We start from the raw sequence: 20615 nt of genomic DNA on the forward strand, positions 1-20615 counted from the left end.
CACTGGCAAAGCAGCACGGTGAAGGGCATGGCCCAGGCTGCCCAGAGTGCTCTCCCTTCTTGGGGCACGTTTGCAGTGAGTCCTGCAGTGATGCATCCCCCGAGGCTGCTCCCTGGCCCTGCAGCAGAGCTGTCTCACCGAGGGGGCCGTGGCCCTGAACAGCCAGCAGTGCACTGTCCCTCCTGCTCCCCAAACTGCCTGCAGCGTGTCCGTGGTGTGGGAGTTACTGCACAGCTGGACACACTGCAAGGCAGAGGGACAGCAGCCAAAAGCACACACACAGTCCCCTTTCCCCCAGCATGGAGAGGAAGCTGTGCTCTCAGGTCTGAGGCAGCAAACCCCAAAGGCACAGGTACCATCATGAGACAGAGCCCAAACTCTCCGGTCTCTCCTTCTAATATTTGACTGAAGAAAGACAAAGACAGGCCCAGATGTGTTTAGTTTATTTTCCCTGGATTTAGACACAGCTCTGGCTAACAGGAACAAACAAACCATGACCTGTGCCAGCCCCTGCACCTCCCTGCAGCAGAACCAGCTGGTGGGAGGGCTGGGGCTGCACGGAGGGGCAGCTCTGCAGGATGCACTGGGCAATGCTTCCTAGGGGATGGCAGCACAGGCCCACATGGAAGGTGCAGCATTCAGAGTCAAGCCTTGGATGCAGCAGTGTTGTGCATGTGGAGGGACGGTGAAATGGGGGTCAGGTCTCCAAAGTGAACAGCTGCCCTCCCCTTCTTCTCCCCAGCTTTTCCTCTGGCTGTTTTGAAAAGGGAGATGAAGTTAAGTATTTAGAAGTACTCAAGCAGGGAAGGCTCTTCAAAGGCAGGAACCTGTGGGCAGTTCTTTGGGGAGCCAACTTGATGAATCTTTTCAACTATCTATGAGGGGAGATAACAACAAAGGACTAAGCAATGCTGGTAGCTTAAGAATGCCCAGAGCCTTTTCCTCTGCAGATGCAGCATTGAAGAGATGCAGCATTGGAAGAGATGCAGCATTGGAAACTGCATGCAAATGGAAGATGCAGCAAATAACTCTTCCAGCATTTTTTCTGGCTGGTAATAGTTCCCTCTTCACAGTCTGGGCCTTTATTTTTAACTCAGATGCAGTTTCTCTCTATCTTGCCCAGGACCAGCTTTTGAGGAGGTCTCTACAGAAGGACAATCCTTGTCTACAGCCTTTGCAGCCAGTGCCTGGATGGGAAGAGGAGGCTTCTGAGGCTGGGAGGTTTGAACAGGCACAAGCTACAGGAGCAAAGAGAAAAGACAATTCTCTGTTGCAGATTCTAAGTCCTGGGAATGGCAAAGCTGGCAGAGGGGAGCAGAAAAGGACTGACAAAAGAGCCAATGCAGCAGGGAGCTGAGCAAAGCAGCTCAAGGATGTGAACTCCAGCAAAGGTCCCTGCAGTGTTTTCTCGGTAGATTGCAGCCTTGCAGTAATTTCAAGTGAAGATTGCTGAAACCTGCCTTTTAGGAACTGCATTCCAGCAGCAGAAGCAGCTGTTGGGTCAAAATAAAAGCTGCCCTTATGTCTGGGACAGAAATCCTGTGACTCGGTGCCTGTTCTGACTGAGACGGGGGCTGCTCTGATCCCACACACAGGATTAAATTTAATGGTTGGGGAGGAATGATTTACTGGCCTAGCAGCAGTTACTTGACTACTTGCTTTCACTGCAACATCGTCAGGCTGGTCCTCTGAGCAAATAAATACTGCCACACCATGAACACCTGCTGCTTCTGCACTGCCAGGATGGGAGCATGTGCCAGGACATCCAGAGTGCAGAGCTACACCATGACCATCCAACACCATGGCAGTGTAACTTCCTAAGTTGCTTTCCAACAGGGACCCAGAAATTATCACTACAAACTTTGGCTTCTACCAGCAGCAGACTGGAAGCTCAAAGGATGCAGCGTGAAGCAGCATCCTTCATGTTCCCAGGCCATCAGCAAGAGAAGGGAGTGAACATGAGTGACAGACACTATTTCACCAGAGTCAGCTGCAAATCACATCCCCTCATGCCTGTGCAGAGCTCATGGCCCTGCTCAGCAGCTGATTTCCAGAAGTTCTGCTCAGAATTAATGCCCAAACACCAGCCTCACATGGCTACAGAGAAATCTCCACTTTGTCAGGACTTGGATTTTCCTTTGTTTTTTTCCCCTAAAAGGCATATTTAAAATGGTGAGAGACAGTCATAACTCCAGTTTTTGTGCTCCAGTTTCCCCTAGCAGGAGCAGGAAGACTGGTGCATTAGAACCTGAGAATTTTCTCCAGCAGATGCTAAAGAGAAGCAGCTACTTTTGGTTGAGAAAGAAAAAAAATGGGTTCTCCAAGCGGGTAGATTGGGCCTGAATGAGTCCTGAGAAGGGCTAGAGAAAAACAGGGAATGCTGGAAGCAAAGGCAGCCCCACCAGGAGGGGATGAGAGTTCCAGCAAAAGCTGTGCCAAACACAGAAGAGGCATTCCTGAAACTCCACAATCATATTAACCTGTTAATTTATACAGCATCTCTGTACAAAAATAGAAGGGTTCTAATAAGATTAACAATATTAAATAAATATTTAATAGAAAAAGTCTTTGGCCTAGTTCATAGCTCATCCTTTGGGTTGATGTTCATTTCACTGGGTCCTAGATGCTCCTGGTCCAACATTGCAATCACTTCATCTGCCTGGATTCGTTCCTGCAAGAGGGGAAGGGAAGAAATGGTAACAGCAGAGCTTCAGTGCCTGCTCTAGCTAATTCACTGAGGCTCAGGCTGTGGGAGGACACACAGCAAGGATTTTACCCCAGAACCAGCAGTGTAGGTGAGAGGATGGGGGAGAGCCTGGGACTCAAGCTGGGGATTTGCTGGGCAAAATTAATCAAATCCTTTTCCACCTCAATGCCTGATTCCCTCCTCCCTGCAGGGCTGCAGTGGTTGGGGCAGAGCTGATGTTCTGTAGCTCCCTTATCACACTTCACTAGCAGCCACTGCCACAGCACACCCTCCTCCTGTCCCCTCTGCTTGTTGTTGATTTCCAGCTCCCTGGGCAGGGCTGATCTCCTACCATACAGGCACCAAGCCTGGAGGAATTTCTACTAGTGCAAAAAAACTGTGAGACACTGAATTACGTGTCTCAAAATAAGCTTTTTCCCAAACCTCGCAGCCCACCTCCATCACAAGGCAAAGGAATGAGGGTTTTGCATTCTCCCTGCATTTAGTTTTGCTTAGTCTTGTATCTTTTATTTTTACAGAGCAGAATTGCTCCCAAAGGGAGGCAGGGGCTGGTACAGCAGCTTTTTAAAACAGAATGTGGAGAGTGCCTGGTGAAAGGCATCACAGCCCAGATTTTCCAAGGCATCTTGGGTGCTCAGAGCCATGGACTTCAAGTTGCTGAAATGCCAATGGGAGGACTTAGCAGCAGGACTCACACAGCACTCTGGGCTGTGGATGGCTCTGCAGGAGTTCCCCATCCATCAGGCTGCTGCCACTAGGTGTCAGGAATGGCCAGCCCAGCCCTGCACGGAGCCCTTCCACCCCCACTCAGCACCCAGCCCAGCGCTGCACCCCACAGGCCAAGGGCAATGTGTGCCCAGGACCAAGAATAGCAGGAAAAACCTCTCCTGGGGCCACCAGCTCCTGTCACGGGAGTGCTGCTGCGGGGGCTGTAATGGGATGAAAACAGATGACTGGGACTGGAGAAAATATGATGGTCCTAGTTCCTGTGAGATGCTGGGTATGCCCCAACTCCTCACACACGATGGGGGGACTCACCAGCTCTCTGTAGAGAGGGTCCAAGGTGAACCAGAGAGCCACAGCGCAGCGCTGCCCTTTGGTGACCGCCTTCACCCCGTGCGGGTTCTCGCCGCCCGACGAGAAGCTGATCATCCTCCCACACTTGGGCTTGATGGAGGCCTGCAGGGAAACAGCACAGCCAGGCTGGCAAGGGACTGCACACGCTGGCTTGGCTGGGCTCACCATGCTCCAGGGCTTGGGAGCTCACTGGGCATCCCCCTGCATCTCCCCAGGGCCTGGCGAGCTGCTCAGGGGGACGTGTAGAGCTCTGGGCATGGCTGGCAAAATGTGTGGGGTAAATAGGGAGGTGTGAAGCTTGCTCCTGCTGAGCAGAAATGGTGCAGAAAGGACATAATGGCATGGAGTCTCTGCAAAGCCTACAGGTGACCACCTAGAGCAAAGTAGGGCCATGGCATAACTCCAGGGAGGTCCAGGGTGAGCCTGGCATGGCTGTGAAACACCTCTTTCTTTCTTCTCATGGCAGAGTCCACAACAGTCCTGCAGGACCTCAGGAGGAGAATTGCCAACCAAACCAACCCTTGGGCACTTAGGTAGACACAATCTACCCTCCAGCTTCTCCAGAGACCCCAGCATGGTGCCCAGACCTCTGTCCAACCACAGAGTGGGTGCCCAGCTTCCTTAATGGCCCCAAACAGAGGTGAAGGCTCATGCCTGAGCCACATCCCTGTCAGGGTCTGATGTCCACCACTGTCACCCTCTCTGGAACAAGATACCTGCATCTGTATGGAGACACCAGTTCATGTTTGACCATGAGATGGGGTGGAAGCTCAGCAGTCCTCCAGGCCAGGGACAACTACCAGTCTTCCCTGCCTGCACTGGGTGTGGGGAGAACCCCTAATCCACTGGTTTACTGCTTGGCATGGCCTCTGGGGAGGGAGCACATGGTCTGTGCACTTCTGCAGCAGGACTTTGTATGGGCTGTTTGCCAGGTAGGAGCCACAGGCTGCCAAGGGAAGCCCAGAGCCCTGAGCATGGACTGCTGAGGAACAGCTTTTGGCCCAGAGCACCAACTCACTGTCACAGTTTTGGCGTCCATCTCGGTGAAAATGAACTCGCCACCTTCAAAATCTGCGTTCATGTACAGGAGGGCACTGGGGAAGGAAGTGGGAAACCCTGGTTAGGAGAGCACTGGGGAGGTCTCAAGGCTGACCCCCACATCCCAGACAGATCCCACATTGCTCCACTAAATATGGGTGGGGGACAGCCAGGGAGAGAAGTCCCTGGGAGATTCCTTCCTACCTGTAATCCCGAAAGGTGTAGGCAGGAGGTTCCTTCCAGCACTCGTTGGCTTCGGGGTCCAAGAGGCAGTTGTCAGCATGGATGGGATGGCTCAGATCATTCCTGCGCTCCTGCTGGCCTAGGCAGGACCATGTGGAGGAAGGGGGAAGGAGAAGGGATGGATGAGATGGAAATGCCATGCTCTGTGGAGTCCCATCACGGGCTGGGAGCCTACCCTGACCCCACTCCAGGTGGTGTTCACAGGTGAGAGGAGGAAAGGAATGGCTGGGGAGAAAAGGCAACATCTGAGGTCTCAGATCTGCACAGCTCTGCCTGTTCCTGGCTGCAGTGAAGTGAGATGGAGAGCTGGGGCTGGGGTGGAAAGGAGAAGGGACAAACATGAGGAGGAAAGAGAAAAGGAAGGAGAAAATAGGAAGAGTTGCAGATATAAAAACCAAGAGACATCCCAGAAATTTTTTTTTTTGGGACAGCACTACCCACTTTTTGCTGCTTGGGATGCTGACTTTGCCCAGCCCTTGGCCACCAATTTAAGCATTTAGCAAAACAGAGCTACTCTGAGCTCATAAACCCCCATGGAGGGCTGAAGCCCTCCCACGCTCCCTGCTCCAGTGCCAACCCCAGCTCCTCACCGGAGAGGGCGGTGCGGCACACCAGGTGTGTGTAGGAGAAGTAGAGCGTGGAGTTGAGCAGGAAGTAGGACTGGACGATCCTGCGAGCCTTCTCACTGATGTCGTAGAACAGCCGGGCACTCTTCAGCGGGACACGGCCCTCGTAGCCATACTGGGCAAGGAGAGGGCCAAGGAGAGGTCAGTGTCATGTGCAGACTGGGAGGGAGGGCACGGGAGAGGAGGAAAAGGAGGGAGCTGTACCTTGAGGGCTTTGAGGACAGTGGCTCCTTCAAATCTCTCATTTGGGGTGTGGGGGGAGGTTTTGCCCCTGTAACCATCTCCAGCCAACATGATCCCCTGGAAAACAGAATACAGTTTAGGGGTGAACTGGTGTGTCAGGAGAGAGGGATCTGCAATGGGAGTACGTGGCAGTACAATATACAATGGCAGTACATGGCACCCTCTTCCCAAATCCCCCAGGGCTGCATTCACTGGGCCAGGTGAGTTGTGGTGGAAAGGTGCTGCAGCTCTCTGTGAGCACAGATGCAGGATATCAACCACCCCCCTCCTAACTGGGGGTGTTCAGGCACCCTCAGTCCCTTCCCAAGCACAGTTAATGGTGAATGACAAGGCTCAACCAGACTTGTGGATGAGCATCCTTTGGGTTGTTATAACATGGGGAAAGAGCTCTTTGTGCACAGGCTCTGTCCTGCAGCCCAGCATGGAGCAGCAGCTCCCGTGCTGCAGTTATGGGTTTGCACTGGGGACAAGCATCCACCTGCTCTCCACAGGCATCCTGCCATCAGCAAGGCATGAACCCATGGTCTCCAGGGGCTGAGCACACCTTCAGCTGTCACACAGCCCAGGAACACTGCCCACTCACACTGGCCACCCTGTGCAGCTCCCGGCACTGCTCCTCCGAGATGACATTATCCAGCAGCACCCGCTGGGTGCCATTCAGCTGCTGAGAGTTGTAGACAAACTTCACATCGCTGTACAGCAGAGGGCCCCCTGAGGAGAGACACAAAACCATCCTGCTGAACATGCCCTGGCCTTGCTGACATCTATTACAGAGGCTGGAGGCCAGCTGAAGTCACCCAGGTGTGCTGACAGGCAAAGAGCTCCACAGCAGAGAGCAGTGTGGCCTCCCATCAGCAACAAAAGAAACAGAAGCAATGGGAACACAAAGAGATGAAATCAATTTGCTGCAGGAGCATCAGCATTTTTCTGTCTTCTCAATAGCTGCCTTGCAAATGCAGGGACCACAGCCTGGAAGCACCAAACCCCAGTGGGACACAGGGAGAGACAGGGGCAGTGGATAACTTGGCTCTCCAGCCCAGCTGTCAACACCAATGTAGGCTCCCATTGCATCTGTGCTGTGTGGATGCTGCTGGCTTGGCATGCAAAGCCACCCTCTGCAAGTGTCATCAGTGTTTTTTGTCTGTCATACACAGAGAAAACCTCACATGGTGCTGAGCTTGCAGCAAGCATTGCTCTTCCCCAAGGAGGAGGGCAGGCAGTGGGTGAGCCAGAGGACTCTCGGGATAATCCTCCTCCACTGAGGCGAAGGAGCTGCCATGGCTGTCCCTGCCACCCCTCACATCCTGCCTCTGAGCTGCCTCCCTCTGCCTGCAAGCTTTTTACGAGAAGTTTCAATCCATCCCCATCAAACTGGACTGATCAAAAAAACAGAGCAAGGCCCCTAAACCACCATCTTTTGAAGCCTCTTCCATGAATTTCCTCAAAGAAAGAAAAGGAAAGAAATTGTAACAATAAAAGCCTAAACCAGATGTCTCTCTCCAGGAAAAAAAAATTAAATACATCTAAACTATGAAGAAAAATATTTGTTGTCACAGAAAAGCAATGAAATAGAGGAAACAGAGCTGCAGAGTGCCTCCCACCATGTGGCACAAGGCAACTTCTCTGTGACAATGCTTTTGTAACTTTTACTTTTCCTGTCTATTGAGTCAAAACTGTGTTCTTGGCAGGTCTCCTTGGCCTATGGAGGACACGTAAGCCCCACAAGCCCTGTTATTAGCTCACAGCTTTATTTCTGAAGAGTTAGGAAATGGAAAATATGGGATGTTTCTGGTGTTCACTGTGCTGATTTTGTTGCTCGATAACCACACTTATTGCAAATGTAGCTGGATCACAATCAGAATTCTCAAATCCATACTCCTGGCATGCTCCAACACAGGGCTGAGTCTTCCAGCTCAGCTGTTCTTCCCCAGCCATAAGCACAAGAGGGATGAACATGGAAGGCATGGCTCAACACTTCCAACATTTCTCCTTGTTCCTCCCAGGGAACAGTTGGGCAGCTCTGTGCCATGGACACTGAGCCCTTGTCCCACACTGACAGTGTGCTTTCCTTGCCTCTGCCTGCCCTAAGCCCCAGCACAGAGACAGACATGCCTTCCTGTGTCTGTGCTCTGTGAGAAACACCCCAAAGAAACTGAGGAATTCTTTGGACTTTTGGGAGAGAAGGAATTGGCAGAAAGGAGGAAGGGGGGAAGGGTAGAGGTTCAGAAGAGTACAAAATTAAAATAGACTTTTCTCTTTCGGCCTTTTCTTTTTCCAAGTAAAGGGAGAGAAAGAAAAAAAATATATCAGAGAAAGGCAGCAGCTGGATGGACAAAAATCCCAGTTTCTTTTTGATGGTTTCAGTTTTCTTTGTAAACAAAAACATTCTGCAAGTAAACCAGAATAAGAGCATAGAAAGAAAATAAAAACAGAAAGAAGGACTCTGAAATTACTTGGTTATAAAGAGCAAACAGGCCAACAAATATAACTCAACCAGCTCTTGGCTTAAGCAAGATCTTTGGTATCTTCCTGTGGTAATTGTCTATTTTATGTACAGCTAGAGAAGGGATAACAACACTCTGAACACAACACTGAGCAGTGGACACAACTTGGGCTGGGGAAAGCTGTGAAATTCCCCAAAAAGCACTACCACCCACTGCATTACCGGGAGGTTTAATTGCCTGCTGCTGTGGAGCTGGCTCACTAGAGACACAAGACACCTCCTGGCTTGAGACCCTGTTGTTTTGCAGCAAGGACTCTGCTTTGGTGCTTGGCTACAATATTGTTTTTCAAAATTGTTAAGGGGAAAAATCCTGTCTTTAGTAGATGTCACGGTATTTTCTGTGGCTGCTGAAAATGTGCTGAAATCAGTTGAAATGTCTGCTGACAGGCTTATAAACAAGTGATTTCATGTGAGCTAAGACATGAAATCATAAGCTTAGTCTGCAAAGAGAAGTGGTTGCTTGTATGGTGTGATCCAGCACATTTAGCAAAGCATCAGGACAGGCTGCTTCCAGCACCCATCCTTCTGCAGCCTGGACAACAGGGAACACCCTGATCTTAAAAGCACCTGGACAGAAGGCTACTGTTTGCTGGTTTGCTTTCTCCATGGTGAGAAAGACCCAGCCTCCCAGCTCCACATCTCAGGGCTCTGTACTGAATAGCCCAGCAGGTGCAAAAAACAAGTCCAAGGGCACAGCAGTGCCCTGGGATCCACAGACCCAGAAATTCTGTGGCAGCACTTGTCTGTCTCTCAAACAAAACTTGAACTCCCTTGAACAGGAGTGGCCCTCACTGCTCTGTGGCCAGCCTTTACAGTCTGTAGTCTCTAGCAACAGGAAAAATATCCCAATTTTGTTGAGATATGTTCATCAGCCTTACCCTCCTTCAGCTCACGATCTGGCTTTGGCATGGGTTTCTTTGTCAGGGACAGCCGGGGCCCATCCTCGGGTTCACTGCTGATGCTTGATGGGACACTGAGGAGCAAAGGAGAAGAGGAACATCACAACTTTGGCCACAAGTTCTTCAGCTTGCACTTCTGCTCCCTTTGGAAACTAACACACAAAAACCCTAAGCAAATCAGTACTTTGTACAAATGTCACAGCCATACAAGCTGAAGCACTCACCCTGTCCTGTGGCAAACGTTGCTTTTCTGGTAATGAGAGCAACAGTTTCCACCAACAAAGCACAGACACCGACAAATCTGACCAGCACCCCTTGCCTCAGCAATCAAGTTCTCTCTAGACCACTGCTGTTTTTGAGGCACTCAGCTAAAATAAGGTTCTCGTGGGAATGTTTGCAATGGCAAGGGGCAAAGGGCACTAATTCAACCAGGATGGTGTGCTGGGTGGGTGGGCAGTACCCCTGAGTGGCAGGCTGGTACCCCACCATGAGCACATCCCTTGATCCCACCCTGGGAATGGTGAAGCTGCAGCTCAGCTGTGGCTCACCTGTGCTCGTCCTGGCGGGCGCCGTACCTGTTCCAGTAGTTCTGTGGGAAAAGAGAGCACAAACTTCTCAATTTAATGCTCCAGCCAAAGCCAGGGCTTTACCTGCTCTGCCTGACTCCCAGGGACATCAGCCAGCGCCTCTGGCTCCATCCCACATAACTTTGAGCAATGGCCTGAGTTAACGAGATTGAAAATGTGGATGAGGCTGTCTGTGCCTCTCCTTCACCCCAGGAACGCCTTCTTTGCTTTGCCATCCCCATTTTCCAATAGGGAACAAACCAGGCCAAGACCCAGCTCCTGATTCACCTACACAGGGCTGGATTTACAGGAGAGGGGCAGGGTGGGGGGTCCCAGAGCTGAGAGGTGCTGGCCCAGCTCAGCCAGGCGTTACCGGCTCCGTGTAGGCGTATCCCAGGCCGGCCGCCGCCACGCGCAACAGGTGAGACTCCAGCTTGTGGCGCCGCAGCAGCGTTCTGGCTTCCTGCAAAGAGAGGGAGAACAGCAGCAGTAGCACTTGGCCAGCTTTTGCAAGACAGTGGCAATGCACCTCTGCTTCAGGGGGGTTTGGTTTTCATGTAGTGCTGCAGATTGCTTCAGGTTGAGGGATGCTTGGAGCAACCCCAGGCAACAAGGTTGAGCCACTCAATACACGACAGAAGGTGTTGAGCAACTCATTTAGGAGGCCTGAATCCCCAAAACACATGTCCATAGCTGGCAGAAACTCCTGAGCCTTGGCGAGCCTCAAAATAGCTGGGCAAAAGGCTGGCCAGAGAAACCCCAGAATGAGGGCAAGTTCAGGCTGGTGGGGCAGGGACCCTGGCTGGGCTGTGCCTCAGTTCCCCCATGGAGCCCATGGCCTGGCCCTGGGATGCACTCAGAGCGCTTGGATGGGGGCCACAAAGCATAGACAGCTGGAAACTGTCCATCAGAGGGCTTTCTTTTGAATGAAAAATCTGCAAACAAAACACTGCTATTTCTCCTAGAAAACTATTGTGCAAAGCAAAAATAAATTCTTTTTTTTTTTTAACAGAAAACTTCAAAACACTGTAAACAATTAAATGTTTTCGTCAACTTCAAGGTTTTTTCCCTAGATTCATTTTGCGAGGGAAAACAACATTTTTTCTTGTTTTCCTTTTTATAATTTTGCTTTTATTTTTTAGTACTTTACCAAATTCACCTTGATTTGCCTGGAAGTCAAGGAATTCCCAAAGGAATGGAAAAACCAGTTCCTGCCAACACTCTATTTATGGTGTGAGGGGAATGACCTGGGATGGGATGGGATGGGATGGGATGGGATGGGATGGGATGGGATGGGATGGGATGGGATGGGATGGGATGGGAGGAACTTCTGTGTGGTGAGGAAGGCAGCCCCAGGGCCACAGATAAGGGCTGCCCAGACTGGAGAGGAAGCCTGTCCTGCTGGGTGAAGGAACACACACAGTTTGGTTATTTGACCCCAGCCTAACCTCTCTGTGGTAGCTCAGCTACTGCCTGCAGAACAGGCTAAGCCCTGAACTCCAAGCTAAGAGACTTGAGAGCAATGCTGGGATCCCAGCCTCCCCTGGGAAAATATTTCTCAGCCCTGTCTGCAGAGATGCTGCCCTTTGCTCAGTTTCTTTGCATTCCTCCTCCGTGTGTCCTCTGGAGCACTGAACAAGAGGAGGGTTTACACTGTTGGTCACTGCCCTCCCTGCCCTTGCTCAGGCTTTACTAGGCTGAAGTCCCCATTTAAAGCAGATCCTGTCCACTGGCTTCTCCTCCACACCAGTGACTCTGAACTTGCACCCTGAAAATCACCAGCTCAGCATCACCAGCGAGCCCAGCACTTCTGCTTCTCTTTTTAAAGTGGTCCCACTTGGGGAAAGCTGCCAGGCTGCTTTAATTTCCACCAGATTTCTTTGTTAAAGCCTCCCACAAGAGCTCTGAGGTGTCACTCACTCACCTTTCTGGGTTTGATGGTGGCTGGATCCACTGTCCCTTCCAAGAGACCCTCGTAATAACCTGCATTCTCCAGGACATCTTCATCATCCGGGTGGAACAGCAGGTAGGACTTGGCACACTCCAGGGCTTTTACGTAGTCACCAACTGGGGGCAACACAACAGTGGTCAGAGGGGCACAGGGGGCTCACACAGAGCCCAGGAGGGGACTCTGCAGGGAGGGAAGCACAGCCTGAGCTCCCCCATCAGCTGAAGCAGCAGCCCAGGATTTCATGGGGCTCTTTTGATGCCTCTTTGTCTTAAGCACTCACTTCACCATCAAGGAAACTGAGGCACAGAAACAAGACTTCTCTGCCATCATGCACAGACCAGATGGTACCCAAATTGTATCCTGCTGGATGGGCAGGATGTGGATACTGTCTGGCATCAAACTGCCTCTCATCTGTGCAGCATCTCTCAGGGCCCAGGGGTTTTCACCCACCCCAGCAAACCTCTGACTGGGCAAAGGAAAAAATAAGCCTGTACACCATACATGAACTGACTCCTCCTGCTTTCTTCCTGTTGTGTTGATGAATGAAGAATCTTTATGTTTTAATAGAAATTTTGACCCTTGCACAGTCTGCCCTTCTCAGCAAAGAGTTTTTAGCAAAAGCCTGAGAGAGCAGATTTCTATTTTCTTTTATGTAACAAAACATAATAAAATAGCATACAGAACCACACAACTGGCATGATTTTTTAGCACTGCCAACCCCTGACATTTTGCCATGCTGGCAACTCCTGCAACCTTACTGTGAATCCTAAAATATTTGGTAATTGGCAAAAATTGGCATCTTAGGATAAGCTTGAGCTAAGTCTGTTATATATTATGTATATATATTATTATATATTATGTATATATATATATTATATATATGTATCTGTTATATATTAATTTAGAAAATATATCAGTTATCAGTTTGTTTCAGAAAATGTGAAACATATGAATCCCAAGGATTTTAAGATTAAAAGGCAAATTAAAGGACCCTAAAAAAGCATGATTTATTTAAAGAATAGTAATGTTTAAGCTAAAGGTTGGGCTTTTAAAACCTGCCTGATGATCTAAAACACCTTCATAAAACTACTTAATTGTATTTCAGTCAACCTGACTTTTAAAGAGACAATTTCCAATGCCTCTTTTGAAGAGACAATGCCCAACTTTTGAAGAGACAATGTCCTTTGCTTCTCTTTCAGACCATGCCTCTGCCTCACTGCACTGAAGACATCAGGGGAAAAGAGCCTTACTCCCACATGGAACAGCTTGAACCTGCACAAAATGAACAGAACCCAGCAGAGCTGTGGGGAGCAGTGCAGTGCTTTACCTCTGTAATAGGCAAACTGCAAGTAGTCGTAGTGGAGGGGAAGGAAGTTCTCGATGGGCGAGATCCGGCCCGAGCGCGTGGCCAGCTCCCGGACGCAGTCGTGCTTGCAGGCCAGCACCTGCATGTAGTGATCTGCCAGGAAAAGAGCGAGAGGTGGTCTGAGCTGAGGGGATGGTCATGGTGCCCAGACAAGGACAGACAGAGGTTCAAACTCCTGAGCTGAAGGATGTGCAACTCGCACTGCTTTGGCCTGGCAGGTGAGTGTTGTCCATCATGCACAGACCAGATGGTATCCAAATTGGATCCAGCTGGATGGGCAGGACGTGGATACTGTTGTGCATCGAGGGAAAGAGCACAGGCTCCTCCCCAAAGCCAATTTGACAGCTGTAGTTATATTTTTGCCCCCTTTAAGGAACACCTTCCTCCTTCTCTCAACTGTAGAGGGAGCTTGAGCATCTCTTTAGTGCAGCAGGAGCTGCTGCTGCAGGTGGCAGGTAGCACTTCAACCCCAAGAGACAAACACAAAACAAGCAGAGAGGTGAAGACAAAGTGGTCACATGTGCTGCCACATGAAATCCAGCTCCAGACTCCCTTCCTTTGGCTCACCCTTAATCCTCTCCTTTCCTGCAGTAAGAAAGCTCCGGAGGGCACAGAGGTTTAGTTAAGAGGGGTTGGTGCAGACTCTCAGCACAGCCAAGCAAGGCCAGTCTGAAAGGTCCAAGGTGCAAATCTGGGCAGCAGAAATCCCCGTTTGCTGCTTCTCAAAGATAAGGCATCCCCTAGGGAATCACAAGCACATGGTAAACATGTGCCATTAACAAAGTTTCTTGATTAGTGGGACTCCACGGTATAGGTGTTGTACCAGCTGTACAATTTCAAAGCCAACACTGACATCTGATTCCATTTTGGAGCCTTTGCTGCAATGTACTTACGAATCTAATTTGCTTGCTCTGTCTCTGCACACCATTAAAAACCTTAAGAAACAAACACAGGCTTGAAAATAATCACGTGCTCGGCTACCAAAGCATTTCTTAGAGCTGCCATAAAAACCGCCTGAGGAATTTGCAATGAAATCAAGTGGAAAATCAGAACAGTGCCTATGTGCTCTTGACAGGTAGCCTGAGTAGTTATCTGACTTACCATGCACATCGAGGGTATTACATTAGGGAAAGCAAGAAGGGAAAGGACATAAATCATATTCTTGTAATTTAAACCTGTTTAAGAATCCTAGATCTGAAATAATCAATCCATCACTGAGAAGCACTGCTTTTTCTTGGTACTGTAATCAATTCACTGAAATATATCTGTCCTTGGGGGGGAAAGGTGAGAGTGTTTCAACCCAAAAAGCAGCACAGCAAATTAGTTAGGGATTAGAAAGAGAAATGAGTTTTGAAAAAACCTAAACTCTCTTTTCTTGGTATATTGCATGTTCCTATCCCTACTGAAACATCTGGGCCTGAGTGCCTTGGACCAGGAGTGAACTTTGGATTATGCTGTCCTGGAAGGAACCACCTAGTTTCCTACAGAAAAACAGTTGCATCAAGGACCTTATTTCCCTCCCTCAACTCCATGTTCCTTTGGGTGCCTGAATGGTCCTGGGGTTTGGGGTGTTATGGCCAGGCACACATGGCCAAGCCTCAGCACTTGCAGGGACCCTCTGGCTGTTGTCCCCCCCAGGTGATGTCCTGCTCTGAGCACCACCACACCATGACCCTGTCTGTGCTCAGGAAGGGCCAGCACAGAAACAGCTCAGCTCACTGGGGCTGTACTCAACTTCCACAGCACAGGAGCTGTTTGTCCTGCTTGAAGAGCAGCAGCTCTCAGTGAGAAGGATGCTGGGTTTGCTTTGCCACTGAAGGCTGCTCTCTGGATGGGTGTCCTGGTGCTCTGGTCAAAGCTCTGAAAGCAGGCCTGATCAGCTGACAGCCACACTGGTACCAAGTCAGCCTTTCCAACACTTCTATTTTTTGCATGGGTAAACAAACCCCACCAGGGCAGCTTCCCATCCGGTATGCTGGTGGTTTCTCCTCTTGGTTGTTTCAATTGTATTTCCTGTCTCGACACAAACAGAATTATGCAAACCCAAAAAACATTCTGCATCTGAGTGAAGTATTTTCCACATAAGAAGCAAGATTTCAGGGCTTGATGCAACTCCAAGACCATAAGCAGACAAATAAGATTTCTGTCACCAAACAAACCTTTATTTATTGCTCTTCCTTCCCTTACGACTAATTAAATCTAATCTCATTTCCACTGAGAATGAACTGTTTTAATCCTCTCTGGCTCAGAGCCACACATGCAAATCTGAAGATTACACAGCAATACTCAATTCTCTCCAGAGATTTCAGTCAAGATCATAATTAGGTGGGCCTCCACTAATGACAAATGCATCCTTTTGGATGGGGAGAAAATCCATGTTACAAGCCTTTTTGGCAACTTTCCTGGCCACTTGGAGCATGGCCAAGGAAACTCTGCTGCTCTCTTCATATGCTCTCAGAAACAGAAAACAAAAACAAAGGCCAGCCATGTCTAGGTCCAGGGAGGTGTGTGAGACTGTGTACAGGGGAAATGGAAGCAGTTTACGATAAAGCACCTAAACTTCCAGCTCTAACAGCAAGCTGCAAATGCTCCACACATCTGGAAATGCAATTCTTCTAGCCCAGCTTCTGTTCAGGACCAAAATGAGATATTCTAGCTCACCGTCTTCTGAGTCTGCACTTTCTGGGCTTCCAGGTGCCTCCTGCAGTGTTACTCACCAGCAGCAGAGATGGAAGACACTTCAACAAATCCAGCCAATGACCCAAACTCAATAACTAAAAACATTTCAGGGCCAAGGATGAGAATTATAAACATGCAAAAAGATCTCACCTGCAATAGCTTCGTAGAGACCAGCCTTGTAATCCAGGTACTCGTGCTCCTCAAATCTCTGCGGTCCCTCGCACATGACCTGGCAATCCTCATCCTCGGAGTAGTATCCCTTCAGGGCACGCTCCAGGAATTCAATGGCCAGCTCGTACTCCTCCCTGTCATAGTGCCTCACCCCAGCACTGTAATCCTCCTGCAAAGCAGGTGGGCAGAACACAAAGCATGAGCAGGCCATGCTGCCTGGAGCACAGCATCCTGCCCTTGCCACTGCAGATGCTTTTCAAAAGAAGGTACAAGGGGACTGGGACAGGGACAGGACAACCTCCCCAAATACCTATCAGATATAACCACTTGTACAAATCATGTTTAAGCCATCAATAGACTTTTGGACCAGTGGAACCTAATAAACTTGCCTAAATGCTCTTCTGAACTCCTCCATACTTAGGGAATCCTCAGTGCCACTGCTAAATTATGCATTATATTAAAAATAATTTTTTTGTTTGGTGTCTTTGTTGTTTTTACCCTCCCACCAAACAACAACACTGAATGCCAAGAGAACAGAATGGTCATTTTTTAGAATGGCCCCTAATGAGCATATCCATCAATTACACCCAACAGCCACTCCTGCTCCCTTGAGTCTTGTGAAATTCGGAAGTTGGGGGTGGCCCTGGCATTTGACTTGGGCTTTTGCTGTGTGGAGGTGGAAACAGCTGACACTCTCCTACCTGCCACTCTGCACCCTCACCACCACAGCCACCCACGTGCATGTACCCTGCCCAGGTGGGAGAGCTCAGGTCAAAAGAAACACACAGGAGCCAAGATCTGTCATGGAGGAAACACAAGGGAGCTGAGATGTCATGGAGGCTTCCATCAAAGCTGTCTGCTGGTGTGTGTTCACAGCCATGGATGACCCCACAATTCTCTGAATAGAGGGACCAGGCTGGGGATGTAGCAATCAAACAAAGAGAAGAGTGCCTAGAGAAGGCAGGAGCAGGCTTGCATTAAGGGAAAATGCTGAAAGGGAGAGTTTGTTTTGCTGTATTTGTAAAAATTTCCCCATTCATAGATTAATCTCTTTTGGCCTCCTAATCTCTCCTCTCCAGACTTCCTGATACTTAAGCTGGGCAGCCTCAGACTCACCATGTGCTGCCTGGCCTCCTGGTCAATCAAGCTGACCTTCCCTGATGTGGTCTTGTAGTTCTCCAGGTCCTGCTGTATCTCCATGTGCTCAGGGTTTGCCATGAAGAAGGTGTGAGCTGCATTGGCTGCCTCCTCCAGCTTGTTCAGCTGTAACAAGGTGAGAAAGACCAAGTGAGACTGGCGATGTAGAAAGTAAACACAGCAGCTTGTGCTGCATCCTCAACATCCTTTTGACACCACTGGATTGGGAAATGATGGGATAACTAAGGAAAACCTGAATACAGAGGCTAAAGAAAAAAGCTGAATTGAGAGGAAAGCCCCATGTAAGTGAAATGGAAAGAGCTGGAGCACCTGAGAGCCAGAAAAGTCACTGCAACAGGGTCTGTTGGTGATGGGATCCAGCCTGTTGGTGATGGGATCCAGCCTGACTGCTGGTGATGGGATCCAGCCTGTTTTCCAGCAGCACATCCTCTCAATTCAGCTACTCCAACCCCCTGCACAGTCCCAGGAGGAAATGCTCTCATGAGATATGAGATGGAGACAGGAGGGGAAAGTAGCTGCAAAGGCTGCTTTCTCTACAAGCCTTGGAAGCTGAGCTATGTCCAGGCTGAGGATTCTGCTTGGAGACAGAGACTGAGGACCATTTATCAAGCTCAGCTGTGTATAGCTGGAAAAGGCCAGACTGCTGATGGTGGCAGAGGTATAAAGAGAGGTTTATTTTGATATACCAAATTATTTTGAGTCTAGAGAACTGAGACCAGACATCAGTTTCACCCTGGAGAAAGCCTCATAAACAAAGAGAACTGCTACTACTGAACACATCCATGGCAGCTGCTGGGAGCATCAGGAGCAGAACAGATGTTCAGGTGAAACCTCTGCACAAGCTAGCAAGAGAGAAATCACTTGCTTCTGAAAGAAAGCCAACACCACTGAGTACCAGCAAGCTGCAGTCAGGTCCCTGGGATACATCAGCAGTCTGACCCAAACCTGTCAGCCAGGGCCAGGCTCGTGCTAGCCCAGGCCAGGCTGTGTCCAAGTGTTCTCCCTGACAGCAAAACCCACACCAAGCCCTGTGCCACTGCTGCAAGGCTGCTCCTGAGGCACCAGAGCCAGCAAGCCCAGGCACATCCATGATACAGCAGGTCACCTGCACAGGCACCCAGCAGACAAACCCCACCAGCAGAATGGAACAGAGACCTGCAGGGAAGCATGAGCTTCACATCCTGTCACCCTGCAGCAGGGCAGAGTGGCTCCAGGGCAGAGCCAGCCCAGGAAGCACACGGGAATGTCCCCAAAAGGAAGGTGAGAGCCACGGCATCCCAGCCCATGCCCTGCACACCAAAGCACAGCTGGGCTGCAGTGCCCACAGAAACGCAAAAAATGTGCCTTGTGTAAACTTCAGAAGTTTTTAAGGATTATCTCTGTACTGACAACATGTGCAGGGAAGCCAGATTTTACTGCAAAAACAACATCTATTCCAGTCTTTCATTTGGAGTTTTCCAAAGGACACCACTCTCCATAATAATCCCTTGGCTTCCCAGCAGGCATGAAAAATTACTATAAGAAATTTTTAACCCGGACAGCACATAAAAAACCAAAACCCCTTCAGAGTAGAAGTTTGGGTTGTTTTTTTTAAAAGAAACATTCCTATTCAGAAACACATGTTCCATTTTGAAATAGATCATTTCACCATAATCCCACTCTGGAAAAGTTCATTGCAGCTGGACACCATCGGATGTGGGATAAAGGACTGACCACAGCATCTCACAAAGGGAATTTTCAGGTCCTGCTGAGTGTCTGTGGGAATGCCACTGCAGCTGGTAATTAGAGATAGTCAGGATGGAACAAAAGGTTTGTTGGAGATGTGAGCTGCTGACCTGATCCAGAGGACTGCTAAGAAGCCACTATTTGAGCAGCCTGGGGGAATTGCATTCTTCCACACCACAGGTTTCTATTCACAAACAGCACCCTGCCTGTGCAGATTTAAAAGGGACTAAAGACCTCTCAGAGGGGAAGTGGTCCCTCAAGACACCTGCAACAGTCTGCTGTGGGATGTTCTTTTTTCTCTTAGCTCTAGATCTTTTTCAGCAAACTGTCAAAAACGGTCAGAGATCCCAGGATGGGCTTAGCTCTTCTGGATAATATCCACCCCTGTGAAATAGGATTAACTTGATTTCTAGACAACAGAAAATCCCTTTCAAACAAGGCTCACTCTATGTCTAGTCCTGCTGGCTCTACACAGCAGAGATGACCTTTGGAGTTTGCTAAGTGGACTCCAAGCAGAACATTTCAACTCAATGCTTTTCCATTTATCATGTTCCATATTTGCCTTAGAAACATTCAAGCAACATGAAGAAGCCAACAGCTACTAAGTTTGGGGGGAGTTTTTAAGCCAGTGAGTGTGTATAAAAGCAAAATTCCTAACTGGTAAGACACGTTCAGCATCTAGCTCTGACATTAGTTATGAAACACTCTGGGAAACTTTTGCCAAAACACTCTGAATTCACAAGGAGCACGATATTTTGGTGCTTAAAGGTCTGGGCTGGGACTCAGGACACCTGGACTCAGTTCCTGGCCCTGTCACAATCTCACTGTGCAGCCATTGGAAAAAAATAATTTTGTTTTCTTTGTGCCTGATTTTCCATTGTTTTTAACTAATCACAATAAAAATAATAGCATTTCTCCCGCAGAGTAGTAATTTTATTTATTTGGATGGCAAGCAACTTGGGGGCCATAAGCATGTGCAAGCACGTAACACAAGGAGATTTTGATCTTTGCACAACAACTGCTGAATGAAAATCAGCAAGGAAAAAATGACAAATGTAGACTCACAACCTCAGTATGTGCTCTAAGCCCTGCTTGCTCACCCTGCTGGAATGAGATCGCTGGGCTCTTGCTGCAGTTTTGCACCAAACCCTGTGTGTTTCAGCCAGAGAAGACACAAGAAATCAGAGCATCAGCACTGAGAGAGCCCTGGGAACACCCTGCCCTGTCCATTTTGATCTTAACATACCAACACCTAGAGCTGAGAAGGGGAAAACACAACACGTAAGTGCTGCGGGGCTCTGATGCTGGAAGATGCTTATTTTCCTCAATGAGATTTAGAAGCGGTTCATTAAAAAGTATTTTAAGCAGCAGAACCTCAGATGAAAGAATTTCAGCAAACTGCAAATGCTCAGTTTCACTCCCAGCTGGGACAATGCTGGCCTGGGTTTCAGTGGGATTGGGGCTTCCAGCCTGCAGAGGTGGCTTGGACTAGGAAGGCTGCTGTAACTGCAGCACTGTGCAGGAACAAACACAGGTTTGTTCCTGGAGAAAGGACATGGAGTGAGCATCTTGATCATCACTAGACAACTGAACCCACTTCTCACTGACAACCATTAAGAAAATCCTTTATGGAGCCTTCATGGGCTGCAGGTGACACATAACA

The 20615-nt window shown here is 49.2% G+C and overlaps 1 protein-coding gene across 4 annotated transcripts in view; it reads right to left on the bottom strand.

The window, feature by feature from the left end:
- Positions 1-426: 426 nt before the first annotated feature.
- Positions 427-20615, bottom strand: part of P3H2 (prolyl 3-hydroxylase 2) — a 65107-nt gene continuing 44918 nt past the window's right edge. For 3 of the 4 annotated variants that reach the window (XM_064385639.1, XM_064385642.1, XM_064385641.1), the window contains exons 2-15: positions 17186-17332; positions 16049-16238; positions 13181-13312; positions 11827-11969; positions 10276-10365; positions 9885-9925; positions 9316-9410; positions 6518-6645; positions 5896-5991; positions 5656-5806; positions 5027-5144; positions 4803-4878; positions 3746-3886; positions 427-2671 (exon numbers count right to left, since the gene is read on the bottom strand). In XM_064385639.1, coding sequence (XP_064241709.1) covers positions 2579-2671; positions 3746-3886; positions 4803-4878; positions 5027-5144; positions 5656-5806; positions 5896-5991; positions 6518-6645; positions 9316-9410; positions 9885-9925; positions 10276-10365; positions 11827-11969; positions 13181-13312; positions 16049-16238; positions 17186-17332 — 1641 coding nt within the window. In that variant the 3' untranslated portion in view covers positions 427-2578. Of the gene's footprint in view, positions 2672-3745; positions 3887-4802; positions 4879-5026; positions 5378-5655; positions 5807-5895; positions 5992-6517; positions 6646-9315; positions 9411-9884; positions 9926-10275; positions 10366-11826; positions 11970-13180; positions 13313-16048; positions 16239-17185; positions 17333-20615 lie in introns of those variants that run through there. The other variant, XM_064385640.1, reaches the window with a different exon arrangement.

Source organism: Passer domesticus, chromosome 11, assembly GCF_036417665.1.
Source record: "Passer domesticus isolate bPasDom1 chromosome 11, bPasDom1.hap1, whole genome shotgun sequence".
In the NCBI taxonomy this organism is placed as follows: Eukaryota; Metazoa; Chordata; class Aves; order Passeriformes; family Passeridae; genus Passer; species Passer domesticus.